Source organism: Pteronotus mesoamericanus, unplaced genomic scaffold (genome assembly GCF_021234165.1).
Source record: "Pteronotus mesoamericanus isolate MK-2021 breed Mesoamerican mustached bat unplaced genomic scaffold, CSHL_Meso_final scaffold_54, whole genome shotgun sequence".
Lineage (NCBI taxonomy): Eukaryota > Metazoa > Chordata > Mammalia > Chiroptera > Mormoopidae > Pteronotus > Pteronotus mesoamericanus.
The window spans coordinates 28,819,760-28,845,978 of NW_026555321.1; the positions used below are offsets into that span (position 1 = coordinate 28,819,760).

General features: G+C 45.8%; 1 protein-coding gene across 1 annotated transcript in view; it reads left to right on the forward strand.

Annotated features, from left to right (window-relative positions):
- Positions 1-282: 282 nt before the first annotated feature.
- Positions 283-26,219, forward strand: part of FGD5 (FYVE, RhoGEF and PH domain containing 5) — a 109,577-nt gene continuing 83,640 nt past the window's right edge. The window contains exons 1-2 of the mRNA XM_054595205.1: positions 283-582; positions 8,834-11,495. Coding sequence (XP_054451180.1) covers positions 570-582; positions 8,834-11,495 — 2,675 coding nt within the window. The 5' untranslated portion in view covers positions 283-569. The remainder of the gene's footprint in view (positions 583-8,833; positions 11,496-26,219) is intronic.

Below are 26,219 nucleotides of genomic sequence, written 5' to 3' on the forward strand. Positions count from 1 at the left end.
ACAGAGCAGAAAGGGGAAAAAAAGCTTTCCTCTTCGGGAGCGGGAGGAAACGTCTAGGAGGGGGCGGAGGCGCGGCGGCAACAGCGGAGCGCTGACAGAGGGGTCGCGGTCAGAGCGCAGCGAACCCGGCGCGGAGCCGGGAGCTCGGAGCGGACGCGACGCCGCGCGCTGCTCGGGCCACCGCCCCCCACGCGGCACGCTAGCGCCCCCTCCCCGCCTGCCCGCGCGGCCCCGCCCAGCCCCGGAGGCTCGCGCCCCGCGCCCCTACTGCCCAGCGCCCCGCGCTGAGTACGAGTGAACGGGACGCCGCGCGCTGTCCCGGCTGTCGCCTCGCTCGCCCGGCGCTCGTGCCCCCTCCTCGGCCCCGCCCAGCCCTGGAGGCTTGTGCCCAGCACCCCGCGCCCCTACTGGCCCTGCGCCCCTCAAGAAGTAAGGCGCGCGCCGGGGGGCGGGGCGGGCGCCAGGGGGTGCGGGACCCGCGGAGGGACTATGGAGTGAGGCACGGTGCGGACTGGAGCTCGGACTGACGGACGGACCGACGGGCGGCCCCGGGCTTCTCGAGCTGGAAGATGAACAGAGCAGGTAGGAGGCTTCGCGCGACTTCGCGGGCCAAGGCTGCTCGCGAGGGGACCCTGGCTATAAGCTCCAAGTTGAAGCCCGCGGAGCGCCTGGAGCGACGGCCGAGAATTCCCCGATCTTTCCTACTCTGCGGGGCTTCTGTCGAGATATGGGCGGGTCCAGAGTCCCCTTACCGAGGAGGCTGAGAATAATCTGGGGCCCCTATCCTAGTCGTCCCGCCTCAGGGACACCCCCTCAGTCTCGGCAAGGCCGCACCCTGGCTGCCAACGGCGTCATCCCACTCCCACAGCGGCCCCTAGAATGAGGGTTCCCTCGATAACGAAGATAGACGCTCCTTTCGCAACCTGGTTGCGCCCCTACACCCTCACCCCACTCCTCGGAGTCCCAGCCAGACCTTCGCTGGCCCCTCAGGGACCCCTCTTGGCACACGGGATCCATCCTTGCCTCTCCCACACCGGGGTCTATTCCTGGTCCTTCATCACTCGGCGGCTCACCCTTAGGAGATTTCCTGCTCCTTTCTCTCTCTCCAGACCCCGAGACTTGGAGCTTACTCTCCCCGTAGAACTAAAAAACCCTAAATCATTTCTCCCTGTAGCACGCCCCTCCACGGCAGCGCCCTGGCCCCGGCCCCGGCCCACTTTGTGCCTCCCCAGGAGACCGAAAGCCAAGGGGTCGCTCCTGGTCGAGGCTGACCCGCACTCCAGGCGTTCCCTCCCATCCCTCACGTCTCTGCCCTGTGAGTCTGACTCGCCAGTTCAGCGATTCTTTGCAGTCCAGAATGCGTTTGACTGTAAATATTAGCGATCTCTCCAGAGGAATGCCATTTAACAGATTTAGCGACTGAGACTCAGAGATGGGCGGTGCCTGGAATCTAGTTCCTGGGATTCCTGGCTCCATCCACAGGGAAGACAGAAAGTTCCCTCAAAGAGTTAGCAAGGGAAGAGTCCCAGCTAACTTGCTTCATCTGCCTGCCAAGGAGCGATTGTCACTCCCCCCCCCCCTTTTTTTTTCTCTTGGATTTAAGCAAAGGCAGTCCGATCCCCAACCAACACCCTTGTCTGAAGCCATACTCCAAAACAGATATCCCTAAAGAAACAGGAAGCCACCATTTTGACTGTCTTAGAACCATATCCTGCTGCTGCTGTTGCTGCTGCTGTGTGTGCATGTGTGTGTTACTGGTTTTTTCTTTTTAAACTCTTTAAAATGAAAAAGTCATTGTTTTAGGAGTGAGGTGCAGACAGGCGACATTGGCTGGACTGACCTGAAAAAATAAAGGAGCCACTTTGGGACTTAGGAATGTAGCAGCCACCTCCCTGTGTCCAGGCCCTTTTGTTGCTGACTCGGTGGACACCTGGAAAGTCAGAGTGTAGGTCACAGGATTGGGGGAAGGTAGAAGCAGGGGTGCCACTTTGTGGGACTGGAAAAGGCTGGAGTGGATCCCAGCACCCAGCCAGCCACTCCTTGGAGGAAGAAGGTCGCCTCCTGCCTGTTCTGGCATAGCCTGGACAGAGCCAGGCTAGCTTTTTCCTACACTCCTAATAAAACTCGCTTTAAAACAATGGTGAGAGCGGTTCCAGTTTTCCCACGTTTCCCTGCTTGGGCAAGCCCTTCCTTCTCTGGCAATCTGGGGGATGGAATGAGCCGGAATAAACTGAGGGGCCAGTTTGGTCCCAGTAAATCTTAGCGGTTGCCACTCTTAGGTTCAGCCATCTAGTAACTTGTCTCCAGCATAAACCTGGTTCCTTTTTCTGTGTGATGGCAATGATAGAAACCTCACATAATGACTTCTGCGAGCCATGCTCCGGATTTCCTGATCATGCAGCATAGTGGTTCACAGACCCCATGGGACTGAATCTCAAAACCACCATATTCTTTTATGTGACCTTGAGCAGGTTATTTAGCCTCTCTGTGCCTCCGTTTCTTCATCTGAAAAATGGGAATAATGAGGTCTTGGACATTGAGTTCTCATGCTTCAATAAAATAAAACACGTAAGGTGCCTAGAATGGTGTCTGTCACATTATAAGTAACCGATAAATACTTCCTAGTATTTATTGGGTACTTACTATGAATCAGGTACTGCTTTAAGTATTTTACGTGTATCAATTTGATTTTCACATTGACTTGATAGGCGAGTACTCTTGCTATCTCCATGTCATAGATGGGAAACAGAGCTTAATGGTCACTGACTTAATGGGGAGCCACTATAGGATTGAAACACAGACTGTCCAATTTTAGAGCCTGTTTTTTTACCCAGTGTCTAACACACAGTAGGTACACAGGGAATGTTTGTCAGTTGACTTTGCTAGTCATCTTATGTCTATTATTTCCCTTGAACTTCTCAACAGCCTTAAGAAAAAAGGGGGTATTTCTTCCATGTTACTAAGAAAGAAACTGAGGCTCAGAGAGGCAAAGTGATGTGCCCAAGATCACACAGCTGACATGTGGCAGAGCTGGGGTTGAAGTCCAGGTCTAGCTGAGCCTGGGACTCGTGCTCTTCCACCTCTTCCCGTGCTGTCTTCCCAGTAAAAGCCCTGTCGTGGATCACTGGACTAGCTTAACAGCAGCCTAATTAGAAATCATCAGGCTTGGTGTGGACATTCCAGCAGTCACCCAGGAATGAAAGTTAAATTAAGATGCAATTGGAAGGTGAAATTGGAAGATAATTACTCTTGGAACATATGGTTATGAGAGTTCCAGGGAGAGTATAGTGAACTGCAGTTGAAACAGACTCAGGGACTGAAGACAGGGATATCAGGGGACATAAAAAGAGCTGTGAGTTAATAGGCTGTAGTCGGCCAGAGCAGACCAGGCACCAACTGGTGTGGTCCTCTCACTCTACAGATAGGAAACTGAGGCTCTGGGAGAAGGGACTTGCTTCCAGTTACAGATAGAACCAGGAGTGGAGATCAGAGCTCTTAACTCCTATTCCAGTACTTCTTCCAACACCCCTTCTAATTGAACCTCTACATAGCTGACAAGGGAACAGCAAGCATGAATGTGTGAGTGACAGATATTTAATTAAAATAGAGAAAGAAAATATATACTGGTACCCAGGGCTGGCTGAGGATGATTTCTATCACCAGAAGCTGTTAAAAATCTCTTCCTCCTGTCACTGTAGTTCCCCTACCCACCCCCTGCCCCCCACCCACCACCAGTTAACTCTTGGCATCTTGTCTTGAAGGGTACTTACATTCAGGTTATCCTCAGGCATAGCAAATTGCCAGGAGGTCCAGGGAATTGATAACTCAGACTGTGGAGGTCATAAACCCCAGACCCTGTGATACAGGGAGAGAGAAGTTTCATGCAGCAGCCAAAGGAGTCAGGAGACAGCAACACCATCCATGCTGGGTTCTGGGTAGTTAGAAGTTAAATTTAACCCAGAGGAGGAACCCCCAGCTCTGATTTATCCTCTAATCCTCCTACCCCCATGATATTTAAGCGCAGCCAAATGGGACTCTCCTACACTCCCAAGGGCTTTGCATTGAACTGCCTCTGGGCCTCTTCACACTCTGTTCCCCCTGCTGAGGATACTCAACCTCCTTTTCAGTTGTGAAATCCTCCCCGTCCTTCAACATGCATCCCAGTGCTATCTCTTCTCTGAGACTTCTCCAGGCAGAGTGAGTCTGAGACCCAGATAACTTAGTGCCAAGAGCAGGGGCTCTGTCTGGTTCTTTTTTGTGAGCAGAACTGGAAGCTCTCATACTCCCTTCATTTCCTTTGCTGTCCTCAGTCTTCTTTGCTGGTTCCTTCTCTCTCCCTTCTTGGACCTGCTATTTTCTCAGTCCACAGTCCTTCACTTAGTGATCTCACCAGGTTCATGCCTTGACTTCCATCTCTGTGATGAGTACCTCCAGCCATAACTCTCCCAGACTGGAATACCCAAGGGCCCACCATGGCATGTGAAAGGTAATTTAAATCAAACATGTGCAAACTGAAATTCTTGTTTCCCTCGCTAGCACATGCATGCTTCTCCAGCTCAGTTATTAGCAATTCTACTTTTCCAGTTGCTCCATCTCAAAACCTTGGTGTTGTCCTTGACTTCTCTTTTTCTCTTATACCCCATATTCAGATTGTCAGTATATCCCACCAGTTCTACCTTCCTATTTGGAATCTGACTCTTTGACCATTTCCACTGCTACCAACTTGGTCTAAACCTCCATCATCTCTTGCCTGGATTATTGCAAGAGCTCCTCACAGATCTCTCTGTGTTCATCCTCAACATTTCTATTAATTTCAACATATTAGCCATAATGACCATGTCCTTTTTCCTCTTAAGGCCCTTCATAATTTATACCCTCCCCACAGCCCCTCTGACCTCACCTCCTGCTTCTCCTTCTCTCTTGCTCCCTTCCCTCCAGCCACTCTTAGCTCCTTCAGCATGCCAGGTATAATAAGTCCTGGCTTCCCTCGCCTCTTTCAAGTCTTTGCTGTGATATCTTCTCTGTGAGACCTATCCTGATCACTCTAGTTAAAGTTGCAAAAATCCTCAACTCCAAATCTTTTTTCATAGATTTAGTGATCATCTAACATACAATATGTAAGATACCCTTTACATTTGCATATATCTCACCAATAGAAGATAAGGTGCCTGAAAGGCAGCGTCTTTGTTTGTTTATTGATGTACCCACAGGTTCTAGATGAGTGCCTGGCACATTGTAGGTGCCCAATAAATATCTGTTTAATGGAGTTGGATTAAAGGAAATTGGATGGGAGCAAATGAAAGTCATTCACTTAGTTAGTTAGTACTTTTGAGCTCTGGATTCAGCCTTATGTAAATTTCTTACCTGGCTAGCTGTTCCTGGTTTCTTTGGCCTCAATATCCCTATATTTTTTCTCTCCTCTGCCTCACTGGAAGCTGAGAGTCTTGAGTCTCCCCTGTAGAGGAAATGCTCAGTGGCAAAAGGGTCAAGTCAGTGGTTCACCTGACTGCAGCAAGAAACCCACATTCTATCTGCGCCCTGCTCCAGATTTGCTGAGTAACTCCATGCCAGTCATCTGACCTGTCTGTGCCTCAGTTTCCCCATCTTTCAATGAGACCTCTATGATTCTGGCACCCTTTGATCTCAGAGCTGGAAGCAGGGCACAGGTGCTGCATACTTACCATTCCTAAGGGCTCTATGAGTAAGGCATTTTCTTGCAGGATCACACCTCAGACGCCCACTGTAACCTTTCCCGGGGAGATGGCGCCCACAGATCAATAGCTTGATTGGATAAAGGATGGGGTGGGTGTGGGGGTGATGCAGCCAAGGTGATGGTCATTTTTCATGGCCTTTCTGTCCCTCTGTCAGGTCTCATGGTGCCCATGTGAAATGCCACCTGTTATGGATGAGAAATGAGAGTCTTCGCCCCCAAAGAATAATTTCATGCCAGTACCTGACACCTGATGTTGAGAGTGTGAAGCTAATATTACATAATAGTGTATATCAGTGTAGAGCAAGATTTATACCAGGGAGAGATATGGGATAGGCAAAGACTGACTTGATTAGAATAATAATAGCTACCACTTATTGAGTACTCCTATGTGAAAGCTTGCTTCTAAGCACTTTTAATATATACCTTTTTTAAAAGATTTTATTGATTTATTTTTAGAGAGAGGGCAAGGGAGGGAGAAAAGGAGGGAGAGAAACATCGATGTAAGAAAAAAACATTGATCAGTTGCCTCTCATATGCTCCCCAAGCAGGAACCAAACCGACAACCCAGGTGTGTACCCTGACCAAGAATCAAACTGGCAACCTTTCACTTTGCGGGACGACACCCAACCAACTGAGCCACGCTAATATATATCTTTTAATGTTCATAACAGCTCTTTGAGAGTAGGTGTGACTGTTGTACCTATTCTATAAATGAGGGAATTGAGGCTCAGTTTCATAGCTTATAAGTGGCAAAGTCAGATTTTGAACCCAGATCAGCCAGGCTCCGAAGGCCCACTCTGTTACTACACAGTGAGCTTAGTTGTTTAAACCCCAAATTTGGGTGGTGGTTTTTGTTTTTGTTTTTCTTTATCTGGACAGACATTTTTCTAAATGAGGATATACTTGATTGCTTATGGAAACAAGGAGTTGGGAAGTCACAGATTACATCTTGAAGACTCCGGGTTGTTATCTGGTTGTGACTGGAAGGCCTGGGCATTTATGCAGATAATGTAGGTATGGGTTAGGAGGTTGATGCTGTGGGTATGTTAACAGTGGATACTTTGACAGCTGTGTCTCTTCTCTCTCTTTCCCGCTCACAGCTACCACATCTTACAGCTGGCAGTGTTCCCGCTCTAACTTTCTTCCCCTATCCCTTCTAATTAGCTATACATTGGGAGACCAGGCAACCAAATTTGTTAGACATACTCATATGTGCAAAGTATAACTAAAAGATCTCTGAAATGAAACCCTTTTAGGAACAGAGTGCATGGGCTTTATAACCCTGCATTATTACTACCCCAGGCCTTTTTTTCTTTCCTTTGGGGCCTCAGCTGAATTTAACATAGTCCTCCCAGTTTGGGGAGATGTTATTGACTTTGGCTTCAGACATCTTGAAATTGAGGTGTCAATGAGACAGTCTCATGGAGATGTCTCATGTCAGAGCTGTGCTGACCAGTATACCATGGCCACTGGCCACATGTGGCTACTAAGCACTTGAGACTGTGACATGCTGTATGTACAAAATACACTCAGTTCAAAAAAGACTCTCAAATAACTTGTATTTTGATTTCATGTTGATCCAAACATGATTCACTGATTACGTGATATATTCAAAATAATATTTTAGATATATTGAGTTCAAAAACTGTATTGTTAAAATTAATTCCACCTATTCCATTTTTACTTTTTGTGGCTCTGAGAAAATGAAAATTACTATGTAAATATAAATGTGGCTTACATTATATCTCTGTCAGACAGCCCTGGATTAGATTCGACTGGGGTTAGATGCTTCCAAGGATTCACCTGAGAGTCAGATGCATGGGGAGGAGAAGAGTTTGCTGACAGACCTCCAGGCCCTCTGCTCCACCTTCTTTCTGTCACAACCAAGCTGGCAGTCTGAAGCTGCTCTGTGTCAAACCCAAGCCTTAGTGGGGATGGAACTGGGAGGAGAGACTGAGCTGAAGTGAGACTGATACATGCTAATCCATGGGCAATGGAGAACCAGGCAGGTTTTTTGAAATGGGCTTGTCAGGATGGAGTTGCATTCCTGGAAATCTGCTTTCCTCACTCTGACCGAAATGTACCCAGGGGCTCAGAGAATCAGGCAGGAGGCATGGGCTGGCTTGTGGTAGGAGAGGTGCTGAACTTGGAAGTTGGTGACTACTCTCTTGACCCTATACTTGTCCAGATCCCTTCCATACTGCAAAATTTAGATGAAATTTCTTCTGCAAGAGGCCTCCCCTAGCTATAGCAACGCTTGAACTCCTATTGCATGTACCATTTGTACCACATCTTTTATTCAGCTATGGTTAATATATCCTCACCATTTACAAGGGAAGAGGCATTTTACAAACATCCATGTTGTGAAATACCATATCATTTCTCCCATGAAATTCAGATGCTATAAAATTTGGATGCAGGGCACTTAGCTGGACAGCAGTCTGCGCCATGTAGAATTCAGAGGTGACCCTCAAGGGAATCATGCAATACATCACTGCCACAAGCTGTGGGTGTGCCATTCTTGAGGGAAAGAGATAATGACTACTCAGTTATAATATTTCAAGGGTGTACAGCTCTGTCCTCCAGTTGTGCTGCTAGTCTTGTCTCCATAACTCAATTGTGAGTAGTCAGCAGAGGTGTTTTCTTTTAGATCCTAGAAGACCCTACTGTTTACAGTGCTATGCAAATAGATGCAATGAATTAACTGTAGAATGAATGTAAGCCCTATTGAATGGCAGCAGGGATGGTGACTGTCAAGTTCAACATTGTCTACTGGGTACCTGGCACATAGAAAATGTTTAATAAATAGTTGTTGAATGAATGAGTGCAATTATCTGGACACCTTTGTTTGATGAGTACAAGATGTCATTCATTGGGTTTTGTTAGCAGGACTGTGTATAGAAGAAAGGTCTAGCTACTATGTTTACAGAACAGATCTTTAGTGGAAGGTCGGGAATTTTAAAGGTGATGGTGGAGACATAGACCTAAGACAAAAGCATAGTAGATTGGGTTCACATGGATTGGGGAACTATCTTCAATGCTGTCTCAAAAATGATAAGGAGTGGAAATAAAGATAACTATACTTTTTTTCTCCTTCTTTTCTCTATTTTTATCCTTTAGATTCACCAAAACCACCAGTTGCTCCCAAGCCAAAGACCACCAGTCCCCTCACACCAGGGACGGCGCCCAAATTCCCTTCATCACCCAGGCCCGACAGTCTTCACAGTCCCAACTCCATGTCAAGGGGCCCAAAACCACCCATCGCCCCTAAGCCCAGGCTGGATACTCCTAACGAGTGGAGAGCCAGTGTGTACATGATCAACAGCTTGAACAAATGCAGCAATGGGAAGCTGCTCTGTGTAGACAGGGGGCTGTATGAAGAGCAGCAGTCCAACCTGGAGTGCTCCGAGGCTGAGGCTGATGAGGATTACATTGTGGTCCCCAGGGCTCCACCAAGAGAGGATGAACCCAGGGATGGGGACTCTGTGGAGAATGCAGTCATGGTGCCTCCAGATGCCACTGGGGAAGATGAACCCCAAGAGGGAAGTGAGGAGGAGGGGACAGGAGCTGCTGAGGAAGTGGCAGCCCCAGCTGAAGTGGCGCTGAGTGGAGAAGCTGATGAAGGTGTAACCTCCCTCCCTGAGAACGTGGGGGCTGATGATTGTGCCCAAGAGTCTGGGGCAGAGGAGCAGAGGCTTCCAAATGAGGAGGAAGAGAAGCTGATAGAAGAACACAACATGTACAACCGTGAGGACAGGGGCCCTTGGGATGGAGAGGCAGTCTTTCCAAGTGATGTCATTCTAACTCAAGTCAATTTAGAGTGTTCAGAAGCACCTGGCAAGGAACCTGGGCCCCCTGGGCCACCCAGGGAGGCAGAGGAGGATGATAAGGAAGACTGTACCAATGCAGAACCAAGGGCACCAGATGAGTGTGCGGATTCTGAGAGCCCCACCGAGGGAAAAGCTGAAGATGCCAATGAGGAACTCCTGGAGAATGAGGGATTGGCCACAGGCATCCGGGAGGTGGAGGAAGTCACAGATAGCCGTGACATCTCTGAGGAGGATTGTGAAGATGCCTTAGGTGGTAGCAACCAGGATGAACCACCTGACCAAGACGAGAAAACTGACCAGGAAGAAATGGCAGCAGTCACCCAAGAGGAGGGAGAGGATGCTCGAGAAGGTGAAGACACTGAACCTGCTGAGGAGAGCTGCCAGATCATTCCTTTTGAGAATGACTGTATGGATGACTTCGTGACTTCACTCTCTGGAAGTCCTTATGAGTTCTTTCCTACAGAGAGCACCTCTTTCTGTAGTGAAAGCTACTCTTCTTTTTCCGAGTCAGTAAAAGGCTTAGAGTCAGAGCAGGAAGCAAAGTCAGGAGAACGTGCAGACCAGGACACCGTGGCTGGAACTTTGTGTGACCAGCGTGGTTCCCTGCAGGATGGCACTGGGGAGGGCCTCTCTGTCCCTGATGTGGTGGTCTTGCCAGAGGATGAGAATGCCACAGACGATGCGCTCACCAACCCCTATGAGATGGGAGTCGACTTGGTGTGCGGGGCTGAGCCTGGAGAGGGAGAAAATCCTGAGACACAGGCTGCATCAGATGCACTGAGCAATTATGGCTCAAAGGAAGAAGTGGACTCTGATGCTGAGGGTGGCCTGGTCCCCATTGACAGGAAGAACATCATCTCAAGGGCCAGGCCACACTCTGGGAAGGTGGCTGGCTATGTCCCAGAAACTGTCCCAGAAGAAACTGGACCAGAAGCTGTCTCATTGTCAGCCATTGGCATTGGAGGTACCACTGAGGAGGCAAGAAAGATGGTTCTGTCATTGGAGGGGAAGTCACTGGAAGCCAGCAGGGCTTTACCAGCAAAACCCAGAGCCTTCACTCTCTACCCTCGTTCATTCTCTGTGGAAGGCCGAGAGATCCCTGTCTCCGTGTACAGAGAGCCTGAGGCACCTGGTTTAGATGACCATCGAATCAAAAGGAAAGATGACAACCTCTCTCTACCCTGTGTGATTGGCTCCTCTGGGAGTTTCTCCCAGAGGAACCACCTGCCGTCCAGTGGCACTTCAACACCGTCTTCTGTGGTTGACATCCCACCACCTTTCGACCTGGCCTGCATCACCAAGAAGCCCATCACAAAGAGCTCTCCCTCACTCCTGATTGAGAATGAGCCCCCAGACAAGCACAGCAAGAAGAAGAAGTCGTCCTTTAAGCGGTTCCTGGCTCTGACTTTTAAGAAGAAGACGGAGAACAAAGTGCATGTGGATGTCAACGTGTCTTCCTCCAGGTCCTCTTCAGAATCCAGCTATCACGGGCCTTCCCGGCTTCTGGAAATTGACCGCAGGAGCCTCAGTAATTCCCCTCAGCTTAAGGCCCGGACTGGCAAGCTCCGGGCTTCCGAATCACCATCCTCTCTCATTTTCTACAGGGATGGTAAGAGGAAAGGTGTCCCCTTCAGCAGGACAGTGTCCCGAGTAGAGTCCTTCGAAGACCGCTCCCGGCCCCCCTTTTTGCCTTTGCCCCTGACCAAGCCCCGGTCCATCTCATTCCCCAATGCCGACACCTCAGACTATGAGAACATTCCAGCCATGAACTCAGATTATGAGAATATCCAGATTCCACCCCGGAGACCTGCGAGGGCTGGGACATTTACGAAGCTATTTGAAGATCAGAGCAGAGCCCTCTCTACAGCAAATGAAAATGATGGCTATGTGGACATGAGCAGCTTCAACACCTTTGAGAGCAAGCAGCAGAGTGTAGACCAAGAAGCAGAAAGGTACCGTGAAATTAATTTTCTTTGATGTTTAGCAAGTGTAATTGTCTGGGAGGCAAACTTAGGTGTAGGGGACAGAAGGGACTTGCTTTTTAGCCTCATGTTGTTTCTTTCTAGCTGTGTGACTCAGGATGAGTGGCTTTACCTGAGCCTCAGTTATGTCATCTGTGAAATGGGATTCATTCTGCCCCTTGGCAGAGTGTTTGGGAATATCAGAATAGATAATCTATGTGAAAGCATTACCTAAAATGCTAAGTTCAGTACAAATGTGAGCATGTGTATTTGTATTCCCTGGGGGACATTCCTCCTCTGGGTAGATTGCTTTACTGCTCCTTTCTGGGAAAGTCACCAAGAGAGAAGGTTCTGGAATCTTGCCAAACAAAATATCTTTCACCATCAGGAAAATACCCCCAGTTGAGATTTATACCTTTTTATTGTGTAAATATACACTCTATTGAAGGGAACTAGAAAAGATAATTTATTTAAATTATTTAAAAAGCCAAGGTTGCCCTGAGCTAAATTTCTGAATAGAGTCTTTAAGAGGTACATCCAAGCTGATTTTGGGGGGCGGATTCATTCACCTTGGAGGTGAGAGTGAAACACGGAAATTCTTGACAACAGTGGGAGTTTTCTGACCCCACCTTCACAAGACTGACTGAATGCCCTTATTAATCAAGTGGATAATTGCCAAATCTTGCTGTTCTTTATACATTGTGTATACAACTTAAAGGTGATGCAGTTCAGTCTCAACCAGTTACACTCTTTGAGGGTGCCCAATCAGAGTTAATGAAAAGCCAAAATGGTTGTGATTTTAAAGGAAATCCTGATTCTTTCCCCTTGTGTACACTAACTTAGCCTAGTCCCACACAGCTGTTGCTGCTAGGACGTCCTACGGGACCTGCAGTAATGAATAGGTAAGAAGGATTTGCAATTAGCATTAGCTGTCACTGGAGTACTCCTGCTAGGAGTGTTTGTATGCTTTCTTCTCTTGAGTTTTTTTATATGGTTCCCCACCCGGGCTCTATCTTCTTTCTCTCCCAAGTCTGGGCAAGGCTATTATTATGTACAAAGCTATTTGAAGGGACCGAGTTTAGTTTGGAGAATGTGGATGTGTGGGAACTCTTAGCGGATGAGAGGAAAAGAGCCAACAAGGTTATTGCATTAATGGTTATCAGCAAGGTTTGATGAGACCCAATCCCAGGTGTGTGCGTCCTAGCGTTAATGAAAATAGAACCAAGCTTTGAAACCATAAAATCTCCATGCTGGAAAGCATCTCAAAGGACATGTGCTCAAACCTCCCACCTCTAACAGTGACATAAAATTTCCTTTCTAAATATTTTTTGTTTAAGTAAAAAAATGAACTGTTTGAAAGACAAATAACAGGTAAGAATATAGGCAGTATAACAGAAATATAAAGGTGGTGCAGGAAAATCGAATGGTTAAGATATACAAATCTGCTCTAATCTTACCATTTTGCGGGTGAGCAAACTGTGGCCTAGCCCTTTCCAAGACCCCAAACGAAATATCCTGGCTTTAAACCCATGTCTCCCAGTACATGTTTCTCTCTTAACCCAATCTCTACTTGAATTCCTAAAGCCTCAAGAAACTCACCACCTTCCAGAGCTGCCTTCTTTGTTGCTAGGTACTCTGATTAAGTTTTTCTTTCTGACTGAATTAAAGTTACCTCCATCTAATATCACTAACCCACTCATGCCGGTTCTTCCCTCTCAAGCCAGGCAAGTGAGCCCATTTCCTCTTTTGTATGAGAGCCCTTTAGAAATTGAAATCTGCTTCTGTAGAACTACAAAATGTTATAGCTGGAGGGGACCCTTAACCAATGTTTGGTGCTGTTACAGAGGAGGAAACAGAGGCACAGAGAGGGAAAGGGACTTGCCAAGGGTCTCTCAGCACCTCAGTGGAGAAATCAGTGCTAGAACTTAGATTTACCAACTCTTTCAGGAATTTGCAGTGAATTATGCTGCCGGATGCCAAGTCCAGTTGTGCATGCAACACACTCTACAACCCGAGGACACATTCACCTTTTAGTCTACATGTGGTACCCTCTGGGGCTGTGCAGTGCACAGGCTGTTTGGCAGTATGCAAAGACCCTGTTGTTTTGATCTGTAATGTATCCCAAAAACAAACAAAAAAAGATTCCTTCACCCAAACTAGCATGACAATAAGATAATAAAATGCCCAGGAAAATGCTAATGCTACCATATCTTGACTGCTTACTGTGTGCTAGGCAGTGTGCTAGGTAGGCAGCCTTCCCTGCATGTCTCACATTTGATGCTACAGCCTGGGGCATTGATTGAATATCCTAACTGTCTGACTGAATTTCCAAAACACTGTCCCCGACTCTGATACTATTTCACCGAAGGCCAGACTGACTGAGATAAATCTCCTATGCAGGAACCACATCCTCTTGGACATCAATCAGTGAGCAAAGCTTTCTTCCGTTTTCCTGCATGAAACAGATGGAAGCAGAGGGGAGAAAAATCCCCGCTCTGGGCTGGGACAGGTCTGGGCAAGGGAGGTTGCAGACACAACAAGTTTAGAGGCACAAGGGACTGCCAACGGGGCCGGGGCCCCACCACTGCTGCTTCACCTGAATGGGAGCTTTGAGAATCTAGTGGAGGGGTGCACCAGGAGACATGGGTTTAAAGCCCACTCAGTCACTGACTTGCTGTGGGGTCTTGGAAAGGGCTAGGCCACAGTTTTCTCACCCGTAAAATGGTAGGATTGGATCAGATTTGTATATCTCAACCATTCGATTTTCCTGCACCACCTTTATATTTCTGTTATATCACCTATACTCTTACTTGTTATTTGTCTTTCAAACAGTTCATTTTTTTACTTAAACAAAAAATATTTAGAAAGGAAATTTTATGTCACTGTAGCGAAGTGGAAAAACAGTATCAGTTGCCATAAATAGAAGGCAATTGTACAAATAAGATAGAAAGGAAAATAAAATACAGGTAAAATCTAGTTTGAGGTTATCACTTGCCAAGGCTGTGAGCTGGAGGCTTGGTCCCTTTGTTAAACAGGGAGAGGTGTTAAAGACATCCTGGCACCACAAAGAGACTTTCTACTTGGCATAATCCAAAGGATTCATAGGACTGAAAAGTGGTGTGGTTCAGTGTTATTTAAATCCAAGTCCTTTTTCCACTAAAAATACCTCCCTTCAAGAAAGAGTAGAGTATATAATAGAATTCAGAGAGCCCTTAGGGACCCCTAAATCAGAGCAGCAGCTCAGGGGCTAATGGATGATGATGAAGTTTCTTCTATGCAGTTACTTCCTCTGAGATTTGTATACACAGATAATAACATTGTAGGAGCTATAATAACATTCTTATTAACAGTGTTCTATCTCATAAAATAAAATTGTATATACACACATTACCTATGTACATTTTCCCCATGGTATACAAAGAAGATTTTGTCATACTTTAAATTGTATCCACAAACATTCTCTTTTCCTGAATTGGCCTTCTTGGAGAAAAAAAGAACTAGAGATATAGTCCAACACTCTTTCTTTTCAAATAGGATGTTTATATCCTCAACCAGTACTTTTGGTTGGGGGAACCTAACCTCGACTTCTGAATATCCATGGCATCTCAGTATGTTAGTTATGCACTAGGAGCTTAATAAATGTATGTTGATGACCAGGGTTTTTATTATTCCATGCAAGTAGGTGATTTTGACCTCCATGAGGGTTCTGGAAAGAACAATAACTTATTAAATACCTCTCTTTGGCAACCATTGTGTTTTGTATATACTTAAATACCCATTTGATGCAAAACACTACATAAACTGATTTGTCCTAAGTGTCCCATTTAAAGCCCCATAACTGTATGTTTATTCTTTTTTGCATGATGTTAAGGCTACCTTAAACACAGCATTATACATCAGCACAGATCTCTGATGCCATTTACCCAACATTTCATAATGAAAATATTCAAGCTTTCAAAAAAAGTTGTTTTTATAGTGAATGTTCATATAGTCACCCCCTGGGATATATCATTAACATATTGCCACACTGACTTTCTCTCCTCTCTTTCTGTCCCGCACTCACTCTATTCGTTAACGCATATTGTTTTTGATGAATTGGGTTGGCCAAAAAGTCTATTTATTTTTCTCCATAAAATAAAAGACACATTTTTCATTTTCACCAATAACTTTATTGATTTGGATATTTTGAGTATGTTGGCTATCTCCCGCTATTGACTTCCAGTGGGTGGAGGCCAGGGGTGCTGCTAAACATCTTTCAATGCATAAGACAGCCCCTCAGCAAAGAATTATTTGGCCAAAGTGTCAATAGTACAGAGAAACTTCGCAGATGATTTTTGACGCGTTCAGTCAATCACAGCACCTTCTCCATACACTGCACAAATCTTTTTTTGTGTTTCAGTTGTGTTTTTACCTTTCTTAAAATAACAAAGCATTATATGATGAAAATGTTGGATATCTTTTATCATCTTCAGTATTTAAATGGCTGCACAAAAATTCACCAATTTTGATAAGCTTTTTTTAAATGCACACTGATAACGACAGCTGTCATAATTCATTCTAACAAAATTGTTTCAAATGAAGTTAAGGACAACTAAGCACTGCTAGAGCCATTGTATGAAAAAAAACTAAAACTTTTTGGTCAAGCCCATATGTATGGCAGCTTTTTATGATTACGGAGGAGGATATGCAGCCCAGGGAGCCTGTATGAGCACGGTGTTTAAAGCATGTAGACTTGTGAACCAAACTGCCTGGGTTTCAGTGTCCATTCCACAACTTACTATGTGTGTGACCTGAGACAAGTTATTTACCTCTCTCTGCCTCAGTTTCTTCATCTGTAAAAGGGTATGATAATAGTACCTTCCTCATAATGTCATTAAGACTTGTGTGAGTTAATACAGCCCATAGTGAAATGATCAGTAAGTATTAGCTCTTACTAAGTGACATGATCAAGGTCACATAGTGATGGATGCAGGATTTGAATTTGAGTCCAAAGGTATAGGTAGAGGATCCGGTCACTGTGGGAGTTCGTTCTCTCTTTCTTGGCGTGCGCACGACTGTTTCGATGCAGTGTTCAGCACATCACATCAGTAAAACCAGGACCGTGGCTTTTTGAGATTCAGGAGTGGGGTGTGGTGTCAGTATTACATCTAACACCCACCTGAAATGACATCAGGGCTCCAGACCAAGAATTTTATGATTTTATAATCATAATAGTAGGAGTGCCTGTCTCTATGACTTTGACTATAGCTATTATTTCCCTTGCAATTTATGATTAGTTAGGCACATTAGGAATTTCCAGCCTCATTTTCCAGGCAAGAAAACTGAGGCCCAATGAAATGGTATATGCTGTGCTCTGTCACAAAAGTATTAACTAGTCAAACCAAGATTCAAACCCAACTCTTTCTGACCCTCGATCTCGTGTCCTTTCCACTACTCTTTTTCTGTGGTTGCAAAATGTTAGCTGGTGGTCTTCATCCAACAGCTGCTGAGTGTCTCCCTCGCAGGAGACAGCCATGACCAAAATGTTGGCTTTGCTTTATGGTCCAAAAACCTCAAGAAAAAACAGAAGGACACTTTCATTTCTCCTCTGATGGCTGGTGGATTTTTTACTCTGTTGGCAACTCATCAGGATGACTGACAAGCTTTCTTGGAACTTGCTAATTAAGTACTCAGATGTCTTTCCCTCCCTCAGGGCCACAGAGGGGACCCTTGCCCTCCTGTGGCCTGTTGTGCCTGTGGAGCAACCAGGAGCTCTGGGTCTGGAACAGGCCATCTGTTTGGAATCTACTGCTCGTGAGGGGAGCTTCAGAGGATTCAGCCCACCTGGAAGCAGCAGCTCGCGAGTGCTAATGTCTTCCAGAGAGAGCTGTGGAAGGTCCGAGGCCCAGTGTTTCATTACTCCCTTCTCCCAGCCCAGGGTTCATGCAGAGCTGTTCTATGTTAAAATGCAGCTCAAATTATGAGCCCAAGAGTTTGTGGATTGGCCACATTATACAGAATGCATATAAGGATAAGGAGTGGGAAAACCCAGGTTATTGAATGTTTTGGCTAACTGATGATTACCATTCAAGAAATGAGTAATTCTGGGCAAGGAACTGTGCCAAGTGAAGTATGGAAGGAGATGGCCAGGTGGACCAGGCACCATGGCCGGCTTCGGTGCACTTATGATTAGGTGGGGGAAGGGGACTTCCTGAAATGTGAGTAGAAAATGCTCAGGGCCAAAGGAGTAGGAGTCCAGAGGAGGGTGGGATGGCTTCATGGAGAGGGTGGCATTTGAATAGACACTGAAAGAAAAGGAGGATTTTGACCTAGGAAGTAGGAGAATGGTGTGAGAACATACAGAGAAACCTAGGACTATGGTTTTTAGCAGGTAAAGCTGCAATGAAAGTGATTTCATGTTGTTTCAGAAGGTATCTTGATATGTTTAGTCTGAAAAATGGTTCACATCATCTGCAAGTGTGGAGACTATACGGAGGAGACTGGGTTGAAAGGCTTAAGGACTAAATTCAAACACCATCTTTTTCTAATTTCCAGTTCTTACTGTAGAATGTCGCACTGGCTCAGCTAATTGACACATTTCCTCTCCTGAAGTTTGTTCAGCATCTACTGTCCCTGCCCTCAAGGCCTTTCAGTCTGACTGGGGGACACTGATAGAGGTCATTAGAACCTGGTGTGATCAAGGCTTTGTCAGAGGTCTCTCTGAACGTTCTGGAGGAGTCTATTTGGGAGACACTTGGGGTGGCTATTGCCAGAGGAACAGGAGGAGTTCATGATAGAGGCAATCTAGGAAGAGCACAAGTCTGTGCATGAGTCTAGGAGGTAAGAAAGAACCATGAAGTGTTCACATGGAGTTCAGTGTGCATCTGAGAAGGGCCTCACAGATCGGCTTGGAGAGTTAGTACATACCCCTGGGCAGTGGGGAGTCCATGTGGGTTTTCAGCAGCGGGCTTCCACAATGGGGACGGTGCATTGGCATGGACACCTTGTTGGCAGGGCGGAGAGTGAAGGGGTTGGAGAGATGGGAAGCAGGGACATTAGCCAAGAGGATGTTGCAACAGTCCCCTCCAGAGAACACAAAGACCAAGCAGAGCTGTAGCAATGGAAAGAGGAGGAGTGGAGGTCTGTTTCCAGAATGTCCACAGCAACCCAGTTCTCCAGTGTCATCTCCAGGGCTAGCTTATGTCTGTCTTTGCTTTTCTCTTCTTATTCTTTTCTTTATCTGTTATACTCTATCTTGTCCCAAATAAATAAAAGGGTTGAGTTGTTTTCCAATTAAAGACATAGCACGAAAAATAAGAATCCAGTCCATAGAAAAGAAGTTAAAGGATACAAGTTAAGTCATAAAGTTGGGAGGGGTAATTGTACAGGCAATCCAGACCAAGGATGGTTACCACCATTAAAATACTTAAATCCACCACAAAAAATCTAGCAAAAGAGTGCTGCTTTCCCTCTTCCCCAGCCCCTACCACCTTCAGAATGCAGTAAACATGCAGTAATGCTGAATTGATTCCTTGAAAGAGTAAAACCTTTTATTTTTTGCAAAATAAAAATATTTTGTACTGCAACAACAAATATGTGCATTATTGTAAAACAAAGGTGATTTACAACCTCAGCTGTAAATTCTTTGGGTGGGGTGGGGAAGATGTGGCAGAGCTGCATATAAGCCTCCTGCTGACTAATTCCATCAGTGCTGAGAACTGAATGGCTGGATTTTCGGCACATCCCCAGCCGTAGTTTTCATTGGTATCTTTGTATCTGCGTGTAAGCCGGGAGCCTTCCTATTATTACTATGTTTTTGACAAATGAACTCATGCAGAGCTTTCATTAAGTTTCATTGAAAGGACCTGGAAATGCCATAAAAATTATTATAATCTCAAAACCATCACATTTCTAATGCATGTGCCTGGGCTTCTTGTTGAAATTGACTGATGAGAATATTTGGTTTTTAATTTTCTGACTTAAAATAAGACCATCTGCAGCTGTTTCTTTTAGCAATAATTTTTAATTAAATGCAATAAAATTTACAGGGAAGGACCCTAATAAGAAAATCGTGTCAGGGACACACTTATTGTAACATTTACTAGCATGATATTAAGGCCTCCAACTATTTTTTTTCCTTGCAGGGCTATAACATAGACGGAATCCTGGTGAAGTGTTAATCACAATGTGGTTTTACCTTCATAAAATCAGGGTTTCCCCCTGTGGGAGGCGTGAAAATAATTCTCACTAATAGAAGGCAGTCTTGTTGCGCGAGTGCTTTGGCGAAATGTCAGCAGCAGGTCTCCTGGACCAGCTGAGCCCCAGAGGAGGAGTGAGGTCTTTGTTCCAAACCTCAGTGGTGCTGGATGTACAATATTTGGGCCTCCCTGTTCCCCACCTATCCATTAGGAATGAGCAAATCATGCACAGAATGCAGCCAAAAAGAAAAGTCACCTCTGTATTGCATACATCCCTTCAGTAAATCTGTGTCAAGTGCCTGCTAGGTGCTAGACACTGCTCTGGGAGCTTCGTAGTAAGCTCACAAAATCTCTGCCCTGGCAGAAGTGGTGTTCTGAGGACAGTCAGACAGTAAACAAACTAATAAGTAAATGAGATAATCATAGATAACGGACCATTCTTTGGAGATGAGATGATTCTTTTATGAAAAAGGAAAAAAACAAGGTGGTAAAAAGTGACTGGTAGAAGGGCCACTTTAGACGGGGTGGTCAGGGAATTCTTCTCTGAGGAAGTGACATTTGAGTAAAACCTGAACGATGATCAGACGACATCAGAGAAGAGGGCATTTCAGGCAGTGGGAACAGCAGGGGCAAAGCCTGAAAGTGAAGGCCCTTGTGCGGTTTGTGAAGGCCAGTATGGATAGAGTACAGAACACAGTGGGAGAGTGATGGGGGATGGGATAGGCAAGGGCCTGTGTAAAAGATTTGAATTTTACTTTCATGAGATGCCATTGGAGGGAAGTGTTAGGATCCAAAAATGTTTGAATTATTTGAATTCTTCAGACCATTTCACAGAACTTGTACATTTAGGGTCAGATCAGCAAATAATTTGAAAATGTAGCAAAGGACATTTGCTATTCAGAATGGTTCTGGGAGTGTAAAGAGGTCCCTGCTCTGACCCCTGCTATGTGAGTTTTGAGTTTCTAGGTCTCAAGTCTCTCTCCCACCTGTGACTGCTCCTAAATGGCTTGGAATTAGCAGTTTTGAGTTCCCCATCTGAATACTCTTTATAGAAGATGGTGGTGGTCCAGGGAACTGAGAGGAGAATAGCCCATCCACACCAGAGAAAGGGTGGGAGGTGATTAGGTGGGGGATTTTCTTAAAAAGGAATGTGCTGCATTTGGGCTTGTACTGCCTATAGGAACTGATTTGATCTGTGAGCCATAGGGAAGTATTGAAGATTTTAGAGCAAGGGAGTGACATATTCCGCCAGTGTCTAGCACAGTTATTGTCAACTGTGTGGGGTAGAAAAGAAGCCACCATGGTAAGGTGTCTAAACAGTAATGGATGGAGACATGACAACAAGACCTGGCTTCTTCAGCCTCTGTAGTAAGATGCCTTTTGGCACAGCTACTGCCCAGTCGTTCAGAGCAGAGCTAACACCATCTCTGGCTCGTCTGGAACTCCCCAGCACAGAGTTCTCAGGATGGCATTTAGGCAGCACAGACAACAGAACCAGAGAGCCGTGTAGCACAGCAGGGAGAGACAATGAGCTTGAGTCCCGCTCTGCCTTTGCCTTGTCATCTGATCGAACCTCAGTTTCCTCAGCTGTTCAAGTGGTCTGATGACGGTCCCTTCATCACTGAGCTATCGTGAGGAGTTGGAGATAGTGCATGTGCAGGGCTTAGTCAGGTATTAAAAATAATGCTGTCAGTTTTGACCTTTGATGCTGGGAGAGTATACGCTGCTGTGAACCACAGCACTTGAGGCTTTCTTGAGAGTTCACTATATACCATGCACTATCCTATACCCTATATATATTTGTTCACTCAATTTTTCTGAAAAACAACCCTGCCTTATAGACACTTTAAAAGAAATGAGGAAACTAAGGTAAAGAGGTTAAGTAAAGGACCCAAGATTACACAGCTGGTCAGCAGATCCAGAATTTTTACCCAGGCAGCTTCCAGCACCATGCTCTCAACTGTGCTGTAAGGCTCTTACTCGCTTTATGTGCATCATTTCATTTAATTTGCTGAAAGTCCCTTTGGAAGTAGCTATTCAGTCTTACTATTTCAATAGAAGAGGAAGCTGAGGTTCAGAGGGGTAACATGACGTGAGTCAGTAAGTGATGGAGGTAGGAGCAGAAGGAAGATATCTCTATGTAGGGGTTCTTCCCTCTTTCTGTTTTACCCCCTTTGAGAACTTTCCACTTGGAATTGCCCCTCCAGGTGTCAAAGGTGAGGACACACAATGGGCTATGAATTTTGAGAGTTAAAATGTCTTTATTATAGGACATCTTACGACTGTCCACTTGCGTAGGTCCTCATGGCCAGGAAATGATGTAAGAGCTATATATAGAGAGAACAGCACACACAATTACAGTAACAGTCAATGAGATGATATTATGTAGAAGGTTAAGGCCACCTGGCTAGGCTCAGGAAGAGCCCTTGGGGAATTTATCATCTGTGTTTACAATACTCTAGGTCAACAGGACAAAAAGCTCATAATCATTTCTGAGTGATGAATTAATATGTTTCATCTGACTCTGAGAATACCCCAAGAGTGTTCAGCCTCCAAGAGATGAAAGCAGCCAGTGAGCCATGTGTTGGGGAATTCTGAGCTTGTAGCTGAGAATTGCAGTGGTTGCCTGTCTTGGAGATGCATGTGTCTTTGGCTGTTTTCCTGCAAGACAAAAGTCTCTGAGTTGAGATTGTTTTTCAGGATGATGTGGCTTGTCTCTATGTAAACAAACCCATTCTCTACATGCATGGGATTTGTCTGGAGCCCTGGATAAGGCCCTAGGGAAATTCATCCAGGCCGAGGCATGACCCAAGAACTTCAAATTGTAGACTTGCTTGCATGATTGTAATTAAGAAACCAAGACGCACACGGGGCGAAAAAACCCTGCCTTACAGAATCTGTTCAGAGACCTTAAGTTTGCTGTACTCAGTTATGATGAGACTTTCTAGCACTGAACAGTGTGCTATGAGGTAGTGAGCTCCCCATCATGGTCAGTCATTAAGAACAATAATTAAGCTCTTCACACGGTCAATGGAAAGGATACTAGAATGTATCATGAAGCTGTTGTGACTTGCACAGGCCAGGATATCTGAGCTCTTGGGGTCATTTTTGCCTGGGCAGATAGAGTCCCAAGGAAGCAAGTGTGCAGCTCTAGGTACCGCCTCAGCAGCCCCTTGAAAGGTGTCCAGGCCCCAAGGCTGGAAAGGCTCCAGAAAAACTCTAGGAAGACTCAATATCGGCTCTGAGACCAGTTCTAGAAGGTGCCTCCTGCATGGTGAGGCATGTTTCCCATGCCCATTGCCCACTGCAGTCAAGTCCTCTGAAATGGCTACCTGCTGAAAAGGCAGCGCTCGGAGAAGGTGTTATAGCCCTGGGCTCTGGCCTGCCTCGGGAGATGGCAGAAGTTCTCCTTCCAGAGTTAGAAGCCTTGGCCACATAGACACGATGGGAAAATAGGTTACTTGGTGCTCTTGGGGGCCTCCCTCACACATGGTCTCTGTAGTTTTCACACTTAGTGTGGCAGCAGAACCCTTTTTCAAGTGAAATCTTACTAGGAACCCCAACGTAGAACATAAGTGATTATCGTTCTCTTTTACAAGTTCAAATTTTTAATTCTTCATTGGAACTCAATTAATGAGATTGCCATGATGAATAGAAATCTTGGAAATTGGGAGTTATGGATTGCAGTGCTGTTCTTATAGCCTAATCAGGGGAGATGACTGTGCCAAGTGGTATATTGTGGGGGGTCTGAGAGTGTGTTTTCTAGAGCTGAAGGCTAGGTTCTAATCCCAGCTCTGACAGTTACTAACTTTTTGTCCTTGGGCAAATTACTTAATCTCTCTGTGCCTTAGCCACCTTGTGTGTAAAAACAGGGATGGCACTACCTATCTAAAGAGGTTGTTGTGATGTTGGTTGAATGGGTTAGCAGGTACGAAGGATATAGCCAGAGCTGGGTGCATTTTAAATGCCCAATACACTTTAGCTGCTCTTATTAACACTGTAACAGTGCCTGTATCTATGAAACTCCAAGGAGACATTTGTGAATCCTCACCCACAGAAACCCTCACCAGGGTTTCTGAGGAATGCAGTTTGAAGACCGTACCTCATCTTATATAATATGGGCATGTTTCTCTTAATAAGTGCTATCTGTCAGGTATACATATTTATAAATCCTTTTCACCAATAATTTAATCAGTGGTTTACAGCACCCTGTGCCAGACACAGTAGGGAAGACGGAGAAATGATAGTTTCTGCCCATCTTTCAGAAACAGGCCTGTTGTTCTGTTGAGTGGGGGAAGGTGTGGCAGGTTGAGAAGCAGTTCAAGGATGAATAACTATTGGCTTATAAACTCCAGGATTGTAATAATAATAATCCCTCTGTTTTATAAGACTGGAAATGACATTAACAATGAGAATAGGGAAAGAAAGCAACACTCAGCAGGTTCTACTATCTGCCGATATTTTATATATGTGTGTATACTCCACTGCTTTTATATGTTCTCATTGATGATGAGCGCCATTTACAGGTAAGAAAACTGAGGCTAGAGGACATCGTGTGACAGAAAAGGCAAACAGAACCCTGAGCAGGCACAAGAAGTAGATTCCGACCCACTGAGTAGTGCCTGCTACTGGTGAGGGTTGCGCCCACCTTAGGCGGCAATGAGTCACCCCCACTGTGGGTGCGTGCAAAGGGGCTAGGTGAACCCCTGCCAGAGGCTATCCTGGAGATTCCTTCTGTGGGACAGAAAACTGGACTAGAGAACCCAGGAAGTCATGAAACCTTGCTGTGACAGCTACATACTTAAGAGTTTGTAAAGCTTTTCCATGTCTGTTAGCTCCATTGGTTCTCCCAACAATCACTGTAAGACACGGGTTAAAAGCACAATTTAATTGACGACCTGAAGGAGTTTTGGAGTGGCCAGGCAGAGTTATTTTCTGGATGGGGCCTTGGGTAAGTCATCTTCCTGGAAGGCTTCCCAGTTTCCTTGACTATAAAATGGGGATATTGATAATGACAGATAACTTAATGGTTAAGAGTAACATATGCCAAGTGCTTGGTGCAGGGTCTGGTGTGTAGTAGGTTCTCAGTGAATGTAATGGTGGTTATTATGATGATTGTACCTACTATGAGGAAAGGATCTGAGGCAGTGTAGGAAGAGAAGTTCCCTTTAAGACTGAGGGCTTGGGTAATAACAAGATAGAAATAATGAAGAGCAGAAAAAGAGCTGGAGGCTCAAAGAGTATTGTCCAAGATCACATAGCCAGAAAGTGGCAGAGCCACACTTCAAACTCAGTAGTGTTTGTTATGAAGCCACTATGCCACATGTTCTGCGGGAACTGAGATGGACAAAGATGGGTCCCTGGACTGACCCAGGACAGGGTGTGCTAGGTCCTGGGCCACACCTGGAGTTGCTCTGGGTGATAGCAGAAGAAAGGAGGGTGATGTCATGCAGCTAGGGATTGTTCTGGGCCCACACTTCCCTCTCGGGAAGCTCCTTGTAGATGCTGCATCTGGTTTCCAGGGAGGTCCCTGGTCCAAACCCAAGTTTCCTTGCCGGCCTGAGGCCAGAGGTCAAGGCTGGGTTCAGAACTGCCGAATGAGTCAGTGGCTTTAGTAGGGATTAAAGTTTAGGCGGCTGCTCAGCCTCTGGGATGCGGAGCCACCCCCACCCGAGGCCTCTAGGTCTCCATCCAAGGCCAGCCAGCAGCGCTGGTAGCGAAAGGGCGTTTACTCTGACTTTCGTTTTTCTTTGACCTGCCCTTATACCCCAGTGTCGTGAAGGGAGGTTCAAGATATCATTGAGCCTGTCTGAACTCCTTCACTTTAAAAAAATGAAAATTGAGGCCCAGAGAGGGGACCTGATTCCTTGATTTCTCCTTCCACTAGATTAGCTGCCTCTCTGTTAAATGCATGAGATAATGATGGAGAGGACAGTGAGGACAAAGAAAGGACATGACATTCTGATGGGGGAATTTCGGACACTGTACGAAATGCTTGGGGAAGTTTTCTGGAACCGAAAGCTTCCTTCATGTTCCTCAGCCCTCAGCAGGTGATGCCACCCTTGCTGACCTCCCAAACCCAGGATGGATCCCTTTCTCCTTTGCACCTCTGTGTAGAATTGGTATGTCACGTTAAGTAACCATCTCCCTCACTGCACTATGAGCCCTTCCAGGGCATCACCACCTACAAGTGATCTCTGTGTCCCCAGCACTTGGCATACAGCATGGTACCCCGATGGTGCTCAATAAAAGTTTGTTAAATAAGTGGATATTTTCTGGGGATAATTGTGTTATCTCAGAGGGGCACACCCCACCAGGATAAGACTTTCCACAGATTCTTCCCAAACCCCAGTGGTATTCCGAGTGCTGGGACAAGAGAAACAAGGCAGGTTGACAGTCAGCCAGGGGGGATGGGCACAAAATGCCCAATATCACAGTTAATTATTTCAACTCAGCTGTGCAGAGTGCTCCAAAGAAGTGCAGGCAGTTCTGAGAGCTTCTGAGAGGTGCCTTGAGCTGAAGAAGACCTCTGAGAAAA